The 16,320-nt window shown below is 41.9% G+C and overlaps 1 protein-coding gene across 1 annotated transcript in view; it reads right to left on the minus strand.

The window, feature by feature from the left end:
- The window catches only part of MRTFB (myocardin related transcription factor B), a 95,593-nt gene extending 80,626 nt beyond the window's left edge, over positions 1 to 14,967 (minus strand). The window contains exon 1 of the mRNA XM_054995058.1: positions 14,811 to 14,967. Within this exon, the coding sequence (XP_054851033.1) occupies positions 14,811 to 14,964 (154 nt within the window). The 5' untranslated portion in view covers positions 14,965 to 14,967. The remainder of the gene's footprint in view (positions 1 to 14,810) is intronic.
- Between the last annotated feature and the right edge of the window lie 1,353 nt (positions 14,968 to 16,320).

Consider the following 16,320-nt stretch of genomic DNA (forward strand, 5'->3'; position numbering starts at 1 on the left):
CAAACAGGATATATTTTGGAAGGGAAGAGAAGCATGTAGCTCTCTGAAAACAGTTAACCAGGGATCCAATTCCCATAAGAATTCTGACAGAGTAAGTCTGGTTTATACTCTTTTGGTTGCCAAGGCAAAATACTTTGAATCATGAGTTAAACAGGAAAAAGTTTGAATAAAACCATTTATATAAAAAAATAAGCTATTTTCCTTGATGAATGTCATCTCAAAAATAAAACTTTAGAACTAATCAACTTTCTCAAACATTCCTTTGTAAGATTTTCTTAACAATACACTATATTGCAATGTTCACACAGATTTTTTTCTATGTGAACACTGCAATATAATGTATTACATACATAGAATTCTTCTACAGCTGTGTCCATGTAGCTGCAGGTGGACCTTTTCAGAACGACAACAGTAATAGAGGTGACAAACAGTGGTACAAACCATTTAAGTACAAATATTGCCAAATATTTATCTTAAGTTCATGCGAGGCACAGAGAACTCCACTGATTTCTCTCTGTCACTGTTGCCCCTTGTGGAGAGAGGCCCTCCACCCAAGAATTCATCCCAGGATTTCAATTATTGTGACTGCTTTTTGTCCATGTATAGGAGCCCAGATGCAGACTAACAGCTGGCAGAAAGGAGGGGGTTGAAGACGAGAGCCATCACAATCGGACCAAAGAGCACACAAGCTCTTGGCTGTGTTAATGATTCTGTCCAAAGCAGGAACATGGTTACCTACCTCACACCTTGCTGCCACGTCACACCCAAAGAGACCGAGACTAGTAACAGAAGAAGATCCAAATGATCCCTAGATGGGATGGACACCCTAAAAGTGGATTCTAAATTCTCAAGACACAAGGAAGAATTCCTCTGACTCCTACCTTCCAGGTCCTTGGATAACCACAAGCAAAGATGAACTAAGCTTTGTCCATGCAGCAGGGGAGCTGCAAAGAAAACCCAATCATAAGAACTAAGCTACTGATGAACTTTAAACTACTGCTACTTAAGATAAACCTAGCCTGTCCTAAATGAAAATCATTTAGCTTGAATGTGTAGAGCTATGGTAGATCACACCCCTGAACTAGCTTGCAGGAGTGTAGAGAGCAGATGCAGAAACTAGGCAGAGTCTTTTAATGGCAACACAGGTACAGAGAGCTAGATGGATGACTCCGTTTAGCAGGAGATACTCTCATGGTCATCGGTGGCAGTAGGTATCCATTTTGTTTTCAGCAACACAGGGAGCCAAGGGAAGGAGTGGTGTTGCCAAGTGAAGACTTGGGTTGGTCATCGGCTTTTTCCAACTTCCCAGGAGCAAACCAGAAAGAACACAAGGGGCTCACAAATCCATTCCTTCTCACACCTCGTGCTGCATCCTGCACCATTCCCAAGGATTCTCTAATTATAAGGAGCAGTTTTTCAAGGGGCACAAGGGACTGCAGTGACAAGGGGGAAATTGGCAAAGCTCCATTCTGCACTCCACTCTAATCGGCAGTCCTTTGGGTCCAAGCCAATATTATTTCCAAAGCACAGCTAAAAGTTCCTGATGTGCTTCCTTAAAATTCTTGATAGCAACCAGGAAAGCAACAACATCTCAGCCCTCTATTAATTTTCAAATGCAAAAGAAATGTCTGCAGTTTTCTGACCTCAAGCGCATGAATTTCAGTGGTCTTCACTTTTCTTTCAGTAATTGCTAGCAAACCACAAGGACTCAGGCAGAAGGAAGAATTTTTAGCAAAATGCAAATGCTGAATAGTATACTGCTTGATCCTTAGTGCTCAATTCCTAAAGATGTGTGTAGCTAGGAAAGTACCGAGTGCCAAGTCTGATGGCATCCTGTGTGGGGCAAGCAAGGAAATCCTGCCTGCCAAACTGTGTTGCAATTATAATCCCAACTTAACACTTTATTACTAAGTAGTCAGCACTCAGCATGTGGCAACATGCTGGCATGGCTTGCAATATGGGGCGCATGTGTGGCTAAAAAGATGTTCAGATAGCATGTAAGATGCTCTTAAATCTGCTCTGCCCCAACTCTGCCAGTTGTTGTAAATTATGGATGGATTCTGGTACTGCAGCATTCACCCATCTTGATAACCAAAGTCTGGCATTTTCAGTTGTGTCATCGACGAACCACTTGAGGCCATCCATGTAGAAAGTGGATCAGGAGGTTGCACCATGTCACTGAAAGCTATTGTCTGTTATGAGCAAAGTTTACCTTAAGCTTAGAGATACTATTTCTCTGAGGAGAGATTATCGTGGCGCATCAAGGAAAGCTATTATCCCATAGAAGAGTGGCGAAAGAGTTGAGAAATAGAGACATTTCCTGGAAAACCACTGTACCGGCAACGCAACGACCTATAGATAAGATTAATCAGAACTGCTAGGGAAGACATTTCTCATCTTTTGAACTGTTTTAATTAAAAAAAATCTTCTAGCAGAAGTTAATATGTAAATACAATATGATGAGTATGGAATACATATCCCTCTTGCTCAATGGCATGCTCATCAACCAAAAGTATTTGTGAATCATTGTTCTTTGAACTGATGGATTGTTTCCTGTGAGTGAGTTTGTGTATGTGTTCTTAATATGTAACCTGAAGGCTAACTTATGTGCTCTAGACCTGGATATCAAGAGAACAGAAAAAAAAACCCATTGGATATCATTTTTTGTTCTCTGTCTGGCAATAAATCACTTTGAATAAAGTTGACCAAGCTTTATCCTACCACCGAAAATCTCCATGTTGGTCTCTGACTACCTGCTTTCATTCAGAGGGAAACCTGGAAGGCTGACAATTGGGGACCCTACAATACCAGAACATGCTACTTTCTGGCCATCTAGTCCTAACCCCCCATTATGCTGCTGAGAGGATGGCTGTGCTCCATTACTGCCATTACTAATATGCTCAGTATTGTGTGTTATGTGCCATCAAGTCGCCTCCGACCTATGGTGACCCTATGAAAGACCTCCAAAACATCCTATCATTAACAGACTTACTCAGATCCTACAAACTGGAGGACGTCGCTTCTTGTATTGAGTCACGCCATCTTGTTTTAGGTCTTCCTCTTTTCCTATTGCCTTCTACTTTTCCTAGCACTATTGACTTTTCCAAAGATGAGAAGACAAGAATCTCAATACACTCAAACATTTACCTATTTTAAAATAATTTGTTTGGAGAGGATTTTTTTTTGAAGGACTCATCCAGACAATGCTGCCGTTGAATAACTGAAACGTCATGATTCTCTGGATGTGAGCCACAGTCTATATGCATTTTTCTCTCTTGCCAGTTTAATGGCAGGTTCATAGCTCTAAATAACATATATATATATATATATAAGCAGAAAATGCAAAAGAAAATGCTATCATACCCCCATTTACTGGGAATACTATTAAATTTTGGGGAGAAGAGGGAGTTGTACAACCACCTACAAATGTCTCTGCTGGGGATGACTGGAGGGAGGGTGATGGTCCACCCATAAGCTCAACTCCCTGGAGCTGGAGAACCTAAAGCCAACTGGTCTGGAAGAACGCAAAGGAGGACAGCCATGCTAACAAGGTGGTTCTTGCAAATCTCTGGTGGAGTTAATTATCTTGTAGGCCCTGTTCAGATAGATCAATTTCACCTCTGAGTATGGCAAAATAAAAAGACAGACATTCATCCAAAGCCACTTACCTCTGAGCCACATAACTAAGGTTTTCTAGAAAAGGTTCTAAATTGAGGGGCAAAAAGACACCAACTGCAATTGACTGAGGCTCATGGAATACAGTGGAACTTGTATCCACTGGATATTGCTTCTGCTACATATACACTATAGCAAACAACACTACACTATAGTGAACTACACTATATACACATTATAACAGAGCAACTTCCTTCAACTTTCTAGAAACCACAAGTAGACATCTCTCCAGAAGCATGCAGATCACACAGGTTTGAAACTGACTTGGCACTGTTAAACCACAGGGAGTGGGGTGTGAGGGAGGAGGAGAGGGGATAGTTAAGGGACTTTCCACCAATATGAAAATGTGCTCTAAAAGACACATGACTTAACAAGCAGGAACGAATGTACATTATGGGTGAGTGCATAAAACAAGTCTACTCAGAAGTAATTCCAATGTTATTCAGAAAAGTGCCCTTGGGATTCTACCCTGTGGCTTTAACCTGGGACTTACTTCTGAGCAGACCCGATCACTAGAAACGAAGCCATCCAGAGTTCAGCAGTTGCGCCATTTCACTTTGCAAAGAGAGGCAACTTTGCCTCTAACTATTCACTGCTTTTAAGATCCTATATGTTTATTAGAGCTTTTAAGTATTTACCAAGAGATGCAAACATGTAGCTTGGCTGAATGAATGCTTCAAGCACGTTTCAAGAAAAAGCCCTAGAAGATTATCATTATAAAAGCATTTGTTGAAAGGGAACAGGGAAGAGTTTCACACAGAATAGAAGAATATTAAGCAAACATGCCATAAGAAGCAGTAAACAAAAAGGTGACAGGTTTTTAAAAGATGTCTGCTATAATAAGGGTCCATTCAGATGAGCTACTATGACAGATTCATTGAAGTCTGGTTAGGAGCAGGGCATCAAAAGAAAAATGCCAGGGACAAATGTTTGTTCTTCAATGTGTAACTGACACATTCTTTCAGGAAGAGTTAATGCTTGAAATCAAAGTAAATCAATAGTTTAATAATTAGATCTGGTAATTATTTCAGTAAGTTTTCATAATCTTTTACGGCATGATCAGCACTGAGTGAAATCAGCAGGAGGATTTACTCTACATATTGTGCTAGAGCATGACCCACTAAATAGACTTCCTCATACTGGTAATCTGCCCAGCACCACTACATTATTCTGTTTTATCAGGAATCTCTGCTGTTAGATTCAAATGTTTTTATCATATTCTGTAATTTGCTTGGGGACTGAGTAATATTTGTAATCTACCTTGAGTCCTAGTGAGAAAGGCAGACTATAAATGAAGCTAAGAATGACAACTTCTGACTGCCTTTTGATGGGAAGAAGCAGCTCTCAGACACAGATGACCAAAGCACCTTTAAACTATGTATAAACCAACATTAACATCTTGAATTATGACCAGAAAGATATGGGCAGTGTATACAAAACCACTGAAGTGTTGATGAAATGTACCCATGTAGGGTTTTGTCTTTGCTGTTGTGTTTAAAGAGAAATAAAATATACAATCATATTTCTATTTAAAAACTAAGAATGTCAGGATACATAAATCAGTCAGCAAACTATCACCAAGCATCAAGCAAGGGTCTGTTTACTATAATTAATATTTTTTAAAAGCTTGTGTCTAAGGTGAAAACAAGAAGCCATTCACATCTCGATCAGAATTAATATTATTTTCACAATTATTGTGCCACATAGCCACTCTAAGGGCTGTAAACACCCAACATTACCAGTCCACAGCTTGCTTTCCACACTTACTGGAACAGGCCATCTATATGAAAGTGGACAGCTTAAATGTTCCCAGACTAACAATGAATCCCTATGCAGAATTAGCCGAGTCTGTGCCGTTTTAAGTCAATGGGCTCAACTTAAGCAACTCTGCAAAGGATTGTACTGTAAGCTTATAACACAATATGTTAATGGTGGGCTCAACTGATGATATACACATGGTCTCCAGTACTCCTGGTGGAATAAACATGGTTACATCTCCATGAAACTGATGCTCTCTCAGTGGCTGTTTATGCTGTCCCACATGGGTACTGCCATGGGGAACCGCACAGTGATCGAACATTCACACTCCTCCACTATGTGAATGGAGGGGCTTGTTCTGGTAATACAAGTTTTACAAATACGTGACAATTCTAGAACACTTCATTGCACATACTATCAAGAAATCCTTCTTCCTTTGCACCTCTGGAGTCAAGAGAGACTAGTAAATTCTGTTTCCCGTGGTTTTATAATATTGTACGTTAAATGAATGAATTATTAAAGGTCAAAACAGATATGGGGTTGCTGGGAGATCTGTGACTGAACCTCCCTGGAGACTTGAGGCCCCAGTTCAGACTAGAACCGTGTAAAGAGATTTGACCTTACACATAATTGAAACTGATCCGCACACACTGTTATTAGCATTTTAAAAGAGGAAAAAGGTTGAATACAGGTGCCTGACTTTTTATTAAAAGGCTAATAAAAGCATGTGGAGGGGTAAAGTTTCAAATAGCAAGTACCTATCAAAATTTATCTGAAGTCAAATGAATATGCACTTGCACAAGGAGTTGGTGACTTGCCTTTAAACTTTATAAAAAGGGTTAATGCATGCAGTTCTCTTTAAGACTAGTTTCCCACAGGTCTGCAAATACATTACCTACACACAGCCAGATTCATCAGATCTACACAGATAGGAAATGCCAGTTAGAAACCCTTGGGAACCACTCCATGGGAAATGATGCATCACCATCTCTGTTACCTAAACAATTCCTGTCTGCCTAGAACCAGAGGAGCATGGCTAACCTCAGTTTCAAGTATCAATGATATGAGAAATAAAATCAAGAACATATGTAGGCAAATTTTATTGCCTCATTAAACATGAAGTAGATGAACAAACAAGCCATTACTACTTCCTGGAGCTTATCTCATGAGATCCATCCTACTTCTCATAATATCAAACTGAACAAAGTTCTTTCCCCCCCCAAACTGCCAGGAAAAAAAACATAAATTAAGGAAAGCATAACTATACAATTGTAGGCCAACTCTATCCTTACTGTAAACTCAGATAAAATTTCCAGCTAACTCAACAAGAATGATCAGATTCCTTTGGAAATAAGAAAAAACGGTATTTAGAAATAATTTGTCTCTGAATAGCAAGAATTCTAAGCTAAAAAAATTTAGCTGTTGTGGGTTTTCCGGGCTGTATTGCCGTGGTCTTGGCATTGTAGTTCCTGACGTTTCGCCAGCAGCTGTGGCTGGCATCTTCAGAGGTGTAGCACCAAAAGACAGAGATCTCTCAGTGTCACAGTGTGGAAAAGATGTAGGTCATTTGTATCTACTCAGGAGGGGTGGGGTTGAGCTGAGTCATCCTGTAAGAGTTTCCCAGGGTGTGGAATGCTAATGGCGGGAGGCTTCACTGTATCCTGAGGAGGTTCTTTTGCATATGGATTGGTACTTGATGTGCTAATCTTCTCTGCAGGGCTACTGTCGGGGATAGAATGTTTTGTTAGCCTGGTGTTTTTCAGAACTGGAAACCATGCTCTGTTCATTCTTAAGGTTTCTTCTTTCCTGTTGAAGTTTTGCTTATGCTTGTGAATTTCAATGGCTTCCCTGTGCAGTCTGACAAAGTAGTTGGAAGTGTTGTCCAGTATTTTGGTGTCCTGGAATAAGATACTGTGCCCTGTTTGAGTTAGGCTATGTTCAGCCACTGCTGATTTTTCAGGTTGTCCAAGTCTGCAAGTCTGCTTCCCACCAGCAATATAACACGCAAGGAGAAAAATGCCATCAAGACCCTCAATGCAGATCCAGACATCATCATTCTACCAGCTGATAAAGGCAATGCTACAGTGATCATGAAAACAGAGGAATACAAAAAGAAGATTAAGGAACTCCTGGACCCCTCCACCTACAAAAAAACTAAAACAAGATCCCACTTGCAAAATCACCCGGCTAACAAATGCGCTGATCAAGAATTCCTCACTACATCCCGACACGCACAGAAAACTATGCAAGACTGAAGCACAGCCACCTAGACTATATGGACTCCCCAAAATACATAAGGATTCAGTCCCACTCCGACCCATTGTGAGTGCCATTGGTTCACCGACATATGAATTAGCTAGACATCTGGCCGATCTCCTGCAGGACCACATCGGGAAAACCTCGTCTTACATCAAAGATTCAGCAGACTTCATCAACAAAATCAGTTCTCTGAAACTCAATCCACAAGACATACTTGTCAGTTTTGATGTTGTATCCCTGTTTACCAAGGTTCCAGTAAAAGACACTATTGCACTTATTAATCAGATTTTCCCAGAGGATGTAACAGCCTTATTCCACCATTGTCTGACAACCAGTTACTTCCAATGGGACAACGAATTCTATGAACAGATGGATGGGGTGGCCATGGGGAGCCCACTCAGCCCAGTTATAGCAAACTTCTACATGGAACATTTTGAAAAAACAGCTCTAGAATCAGCACCCCACAAACCTAGTGTATGGTTTCGGTTTGTGGATGATACATTTATCATTTGGAGCCATGGGGAGGAAGAATTGATGGGGTTTTTGAATCATCTCAACAACATCCACCTGAACATACAATTCACAATGGAGAAAGAAATCGAGGGAAAACTCCCATTCCTGGATACCTTGGTCATCCGCAAAGCAAACTTTCAGTTAGGTCACAAGGTCTACAGGAAACCAACTCACACTGATCGGTACTTACACAAAAACTCCAATCACCACCCCCGACAGAAAAGAGGCATAATGAAAACATTAGTGGATCGTGCAAGACGGATATGTGAGCCGCACTTTCTCAATGAGGAAATTAATCATCTAAACCACGCACTTCAGGCAAATGGCTACTCCAGAAATGAAATTCGAAGAGCAATCAAACCCAGGATGAATCAAACAACCAAGGAAAAACAGTCTCCTACAGGAAAAGTGTTTTTGCCATATATCAAAGGAATTACTGATCAGATGGGAAAGCTTATGAAAAAGCATAACCTTCAAACAGTATTCAGACCCACCCGAAAAATACAACAGATGCTACGATCAGCAAAACACAGTAGAGACCCCCTCACCTCTGCAGGAGTATACCGTATACCCTGCAGCTGTGGACAAGTTTACATCGGGACCACAAAGCGTAGCATCCAGACAAGAATAAAAGAACATGAAAGACACTGCAGACTTGGACAACCTGAAAAATCAGCAGTGGCTGAACATAGCCTAACTCAAACAGGGCACAGTATCTTATTCCAGGACACCAAAATACTGGACAACACTTCCAACTACTTTGTCAGACTGCACAGGGAAGCCATTGAAATTCACAAGCATAAGCAAAACTTCAACAGGAAAGAAGAAACCTTAAGAATGAACAGAGTATGGTTTCCAGTTCTGAAAAACACCAGGCTAACAAAACACTCTATACTCGATAATAGCCCTGCAGAGAAGATTAGCACATCAAGTACCAATCCATATGCAAAAGAACCTCCTCAGGATACAGTGAAGCCTCCCGCCATTAGCATTCCACACCCTGGGAAACTCTTACAGGATGACTCAGCTCAACCCCACCCCTCCTGAGTAGATACAAATGACCTACATCTTTTCCACACTGTGACACTGAGAGATCTCTGTCTTTTGGTGCTACACCTCTGAAGATGCCAGCCACAGCTGCTGGCGAAACGTCAGGAACTACAATGCCAAGACCACGGCAATACAGCCCGGAAAACCCACAACAGCCATCGTTCTCCGGCCGTGAAAGCCTTCGACAATACATAAAAAAATTTACTTTCTTATCACTGTGTCATTCTCTTACAAACAAGGAATTCGAAGAAGCAAATTTATATAATGATCTGTGGATTATTTAGACATTTGTATTTTCTTTTTAAATGTCTTAAATATTGAAATCTGTAAACAAGGTTTTTTTTTCATACTTTTGCCCATACAATGAGTCACCACATCTCCCATTTTGATTACATCACTCTGTTATTAAAGGCAGGGAGCAAAGTTTATAATAAATCTGACTTGAAGTGACAGACGTTTGTTGAAGAGTTTACCAAATGGAATGACTCTGCAGAAATTCCTTCAAGTAGCCTGTGAAAATGTCAGAAGAGGCTCCACTTCAGGGGTCGAGTCTCTGGAGAGCACTGAGCTTTGGCCTACGGGTCTTTTCACATGCTTTAACATTTGAAAATGGTTCCTTCCAGACAATGACAGATGCCCAGGGAATGCTAGGATTGTGGGAACTGGCAGTACTAGTAAGGATGACAAACTGAATGGGAAATCAGCACATCACAAATTTTGCCTTCTTGTATCCTATAACTAACATAAGATATGTCATCTCTTAAGTAATATACACATTCTCACACTGGGTCAAAACAATTGCACACATCACCAGAATGTTTTTCCCTCAGTGCTTTTTTTCAAAAAAATCAGAAAAATAATTTTAAAGTGATAAAACGTTGATTGCAACATATTCCCACTCCTCTAGGATTTTGGATTAAAAATATTTTGCTTTAAGGGTTACAATGGAATGTTTTAATTTTAAACGGTATGGATTACAAACGTCTGCTTTGAAAGTCAAACAAGATTTGTGTTCTACCTAATACCAAACATTGTAGCAGCTAGTAGAATAAACTATGATATGAGATGTCTCCAGTTTAAATCTTGTCTCAGCCATAAACGCACTAAGTGGCCTTAAAGCACGCCTCAATTCCCATTCAGAAATAGGTGGAATAGTAACGCTGGCCTACCTTTCAGGACTATTGTAAGGGTTACTGTGATGATATACATGATATGCTTTTGAACACTGAGCAAGCTGTTATTAGTAGACATGGGCACGAACCAAAAAAATTTACCGATCCAGAGGATCGTGGTTCGGTGCAGACCACGATCCCGAATTCCCGAACAGCAACGACCATCTCCCGTTCCCGAACTGAACCGTGGATCGTGGAGGCCACAGCGGAGGGGCCTCCGAGGTGCCCACTGAGCTTGGCCCCAGAGCCAGGCAGCAGCCCTGGAACCAGAGGAGATAGATCCCTATCCACCAAAGCCAAGCACAATTGTACTCTCTCAGTCTCTCTCTCCAAAGGCTAACAAGTGGCAAACAAGAGCTCTGTCCCACTCCACTGCTAGCAGAAAGTGAAACCCAGCCTGGGAGCCCATGGCTATTTATAAGCATGGGTCCCATTCAGCAACACAGGAGGTCTGTGTTTGGCCATCAGAGCTGCCTATCTGGGTTTGCAGGGATGAGATTGGAGTGCCCATGGCTACAGAACACCCCCTTCCCCCTCCCTCCCCTGGGTGTCTTCTCCCAACTTGTAACTGCTTTGCTGCTCCGTGGCTGGAAGGAAGCCCTGCTGATCAAGGAAAGCTGGGCTTCCATTCGGGTTTCCAGGGTGACAGAAGGAAGACAGATAGAGCTCAGGTCTTCCCCTGGCTCCGTTGCCAGGGGAATAGATTGCTGGTGCCTTGAGTGTCTGGCTTCCCGAACCGCGCCCAAACGCCACGATCCAGGCCTCTCCCGACAGCTGGATCATTGGCCGTGGCCGATCATGATCCACCGGGTCACGATTGCGCGATCGCCATTTTCGTGGGGTTTTGACGTTCGTAATGCGGATCGTGCCCATCTCTAGTTATTAGTCCTGAGGTTTATTTTTAAATTGGGTGGATACTGATCTAGACACTTCTGAGTGTGTGAAGTCATGGATTCTGAAAGACAAAACAGCACCTATTTCCCAGCAGCCAACCAGTTACTCTGAACCAGATGATATGAGGGGATAACAACATGACTTTGTTCACCGCTCTGAGTGGGGCACTAATATGTCTAGAAAAGTGGTATACAAGCACATCACTACTACTACTACTACTACTACTACTACTAAATGATAGTTCAGAGGAAATATTTGAACTATACCAAGCAATTAGCTCTTGAGACAGTAAACAAAGTGATAAACAATGGTTGTTGTGGGTTTTCCGGGCTGTATTGCCGTGGTCTTGGCATTGTAGTTCCTGACGTTTCGCCAGCAGCTGTGGCTGGCATCTTCAGAGGTGTAGCACCAAAAGACAGAGATCTCTCAGTGACACTACAATGTCACTACAATGTCAAGACCACGGCAATACAGCCCGGAAAACCCACAACAACCATTGTTCTCCGGCCGTGAAAGCCTTCGACAATACATCAAAGTGATAAACACTCTAAACATAACAAAAAATAATGACTACAGTACAAAACAACATCTAATAGCTTAATCTGTCTGGCAGCAGAAAATTAGAATTAATTCAAATACAATGACAAAGCAACACAATTTAAAAAGAGGTCTATGAAGGTCAGTAAAGGGGCAGGAAAGTATTCTTCATATCTAGTAAAGAGAAATGAGCCTAAAAATTGAAAAGAGAAGGAGCCAGTTAAACTTCCGTGGGAAGAGAGTCCCACAAAGCCCAGTGCCACAATTGAAAATGTTCTCTATCTCCTGGTCACACACTTCACTTTAGTAAATGCAGGCACAAGTAACATAGCACCACAGAGAGAGCTTAGTGTTTCAGCATGTCCACACAGGTGAGGGAAACTGTCTTTTCAGGATTGAAGCCTGACTCCCTCTGCAAAAAAGCACGACACCCTTTTGTTTGCAGGTCATTACCTGAGCAGCCCAGACTGAAGGAGGGGAAGGCCTTGAGGGAAGGCAAAAAGTGACATCTACAAAGAACCCAGCTGAAAGTTTACTTGGGAGTTTGTAAATCAGTGAAGTGAAAAAAAGACCCACATACACACACACAGCATAACACATGCCTTTTGTCTTCTGTCTGAGCTTTATTTTTCTGTTCCTCTCACTGTGTGCTTTCACCATTATGGTGTCTAACTGTACCTATGGCCTAGAAAACAAACCAGCCGGAGCTTCCTTTGAAGCTGACATCAAAGCTGACTGTCCATTCAATGCCCCTCCAAAACATCCGCTTGAGAATTGCAACTGCTGGGAAAGTGCCCATCACCCCCCACGGAGCAGGAGTAATACAGTCCTGAAACAGCTGCTGCCAAAGTAATGTTAAGTCACAAGGAGGATTTCTGTCAGAGTAGGGAGAACTAATAAAGGAATTGGGAACCAGAAGTACAAAGCAGCTTTTTTTTTTTTTAACTTACTGGTTTGACCTGTATGAAATAAAACAAAATAACACACTGGGAATAGGCACATTTACAAGGCATTTTCTTTCAAACTGTTGATGTCAATGTTGATGAACGTCCTTCTCGATCTGAACTGCCAAATCAAGTCACAACAAGCAAAGGGTGAGTAATCCAAACCAGATAGCAAAAGGAGTTGCAACAAAAAGCCTGCCCAGTATTGGAAGACATCCATTCAGAATATATTGTCAGGAACAGCGCCTGTTCTCAAGATCTAAATGCTTTGTTGGTATTTATTGCACATCATCAGTTACCTGTCCTTATGTTGAAGAGGGCCCAGCACAACAGAACTCCTATAGTTGGGCCTCTAACCTTGATTATTAAGAAATAAATCCCACTTTGCTTCAGCTTCCTTCCTAATAAAGCTGCTCAAGATTGCAACCTTAATGAAGCTGTACTTGTGTAACTTGTTGTTTCACAGGTTGTCTCCAGGACCAGGGTTATGAAGAGATTGTGGTTGTGATCTAGAGAAGAAGCTAGATCCCCGTACAGACAAGAAACAGCAAGCATCAATCAGATATCCGTGACCATCCGCACTGCACAACTTTCTACGGGATGCACCGTTTGGAGGCACACTACTTTCCTTCTCTAGACGACGGGTATCTTCAAGTGGAAGCTCTCTCTGCTAACCAAAGCTTGAAGTTCCAAAGCACTACATGCATATTTAAATGGCAACATTTTCCCGATTATTTAATGTGGCTCACAAATCAGCAAGGGCACAAGAGAACGCAGGGACAAAAACCGTACGGGATCAAACAGGGACTTTCCCCCTTCCTCTGTTTACATTTAAACAATCAGCATTACAACCATCAACAATGCCATTCCTGGTTGCTTCCTCTGCTCCTCGAGGTGGGATCCTTTCCCCCTCACCTTTTCCAATTTTATGCAAATTTATCCTCAACAATTTATCCTTTATAGCAGCAAAGACATTGCAACCCCCCCCAATCAAATACAATTATTACTAGGAGTGCACAAACTTCATTCAGGAACTCTAAATCATAGTTATGCTTCTTGAAGGTAAGCCCAGATGTTCTACAATTACCCAATGGTAATTCACTATCTGGAAACATTTCTGGGAGCAGAGAAAGCAGGATGTCTCATGCAAATGTGCTGCCTTGCCAAACCAAGAACAGAGACCACAACAAATTGAAACAAGTCCTTGAGCAAGTCAGACATGCCCTGATTAGAATTCCTTGTCTTCTGTCCCCCAAAAAACATAACAGAGGTAGTGCTGAATAATATTCAGTTCATTCTCAACGGATTCTTCTGAAATGGGGGGCGGGGGATCATATTTTTGCAGGTAATTCAGTAGCTCATCAGAAACTATGCAAATTATGTTACGCTAGCACTTCAAAGGCTCAACACCTGGCATAACAAACAGGCAAAGACACATCCATGTCTAGGATTGCGCATATGAGTTCTGCAATGCTGTTGAGTGAGGTTCAGGAATTCATCTTGGGTTGCAACCAATGAACAAGTCCATGGAATGAATCTCTCACTGTTCTTCTGCAAACCTTGTGGTCCTCTCAAACTGTTGTCTCAGAGGATAGGGGAACTCTCACAAACACAGTCGGATGCAACATGGGAAGGGGGCAGCGACAGCAAAAAGTTGAAAAATCAACAACTATTCATGGAAGAGCTTATGCCAAAGGGAAGGAGGTTGACTTCTGCCAACTTCCTCTTGAACTGCAGCCCTTCTCCCAACTTTGCACTGCGCTACATTTTGGAGGGTCCCTTGACACTCAGAAAGAGCTTTTCGAGAGGGGCACAGGAACTGCAGGGAGGAGGGTGCAGGGAGCAATCCGTTCCATGAACCGTTTCCCATCACAATACGTTGGCTCCTACTCTACCTTTAGCTGGTATAAAAAGAAAGCATTTTAAAGCGAGCACTTGCTCAAAATTAACCATCTCATAGAGATGGCGAAAGATGCTACACCAAGAACTGGCTCTGTCCTGAACTCACCATTCTTCCTTTCGTTAAGGGGAGGTAAACACTGGATGGGTTGCAAGGAGAGTTCTTGGAATTCATGAGCAACCGCTTCACTGTGGGGACTCGGCGCAAGGCGCGGTAATAATCCCGAATCATCTTCGGGGTCCACTGTCCCCAAGCGTTCCATGGTGTTCAAGCAGCTGCAAATATGAAGAAAAAAGGTCAGGAAAAGTTGAAAAAAGAAAACCCCGATACACAAAGAAAAGCAAGGTCACCACATTCCAATACTCAACCGCCTCTAACCAATGTAACACAAGTACAAAAGTAGTAACAAGTTTTCCTAACATTTCTCCCTTTGTGAGATTGATGTCACCTCAAATAGCAGAAGGATATTAAATGTGGTAGACTGCACACAACAATCAACATGGCTTTTCATGAGCCCACTCAACCTTTTTTTAAAGCTATCCCAGCAACTGAATGGGTGGGCCATGATTTGTCCCAGCTGGTCCATCTTTCAAACCACTGAACGAACATTTAGTGTCACGATGGTTCGTTCTCCGGCCGTGAAAGCCTTCGACAATACATTTAGTGTCACCTCTAAAATTCTTTCCGTTATCCTGTCACTCTTGTGACCACATTTGCTTAATAGTGTTGTTTGGTCCACGTATACAAGGAACACAATGGCCACTAATGTGTGTGGTGCTTCATACTTCTACTGAAAATAAGCTGTATCACTTTGCCAGTAATCGCCAGCTCTGGAGTGAATGACACCTTGTTTATCTACAGGGCATCAATACTACCATTTTTCTTCCGTTAACAGCTCTGCCGGCATGCCTCCTCCACAATCCAGTGGGAGGACCTCCTACGAACATAATATGGACAGTTCAGTCTTGATAGAACATGAAGTTCTTGGCCTTTGCTAAATTTTACTAATTAAAACAAACTGTGGTGGTGTACTAGTATGCTGAAGTAAGGCACAACAGTCTGTGTATTGAAAGGAGATGGCTTTGGAGAAAGCACCACTTGAGATACAAGTCCCTCTCTTTGTCACGCATAACTGAGCACACACACAAAGGCTACTGAGAAATGTGAAGGGATGGATCAAGTGACAGCCTTTCCCCCCTCCCTTTAATGGGGCAGGGCTTTCATACATCTTATAAGGTATGTGTGGGGGTGCTGTCTTAATAGAAAATCCTCTTTGACTTAGCTAATCTAGCCACCTGGTTCCATGCCATGGTAAATAAAGTTAGCAAACAAAGGAATTCAAGACCACCTAACGACAACCACTTCAATTGTAAACATTCATATGCAGCCTTCGCTCGATTCAGCATCTGACGTTATGCAATTGATGGTTTAAGTGCAAGTCTAAAGTGGATGAAGGAAACGTCGGAGTGTATATATACCATCTTTGAGAAAGGGCTTCCAGAAATGGGACTCTTCACCGGTTTTCCTGTCTGATGGATATTGTTTTCTACATGATTCATGACCTATAGTGCTTCCCTGGCCATTCATACTGATGTACTGAATTGTATCAGATGGAATC

The sequence above is a fragment of the Eublepharis macularius genome, chromosome 12 (assembly GCF_028583425.1).
Source record: "Eublepharis macularius isolate TG4126 chromosome 12, MPM_Emac_v1.0, whole genome shotgun sequence".
Lineage (NCBI taxonomy): Eukaryota > Metazoa > Chordata > Lepidosauria > Squamata > Eublepharidae > Eublepharis > Eublepharis macularius.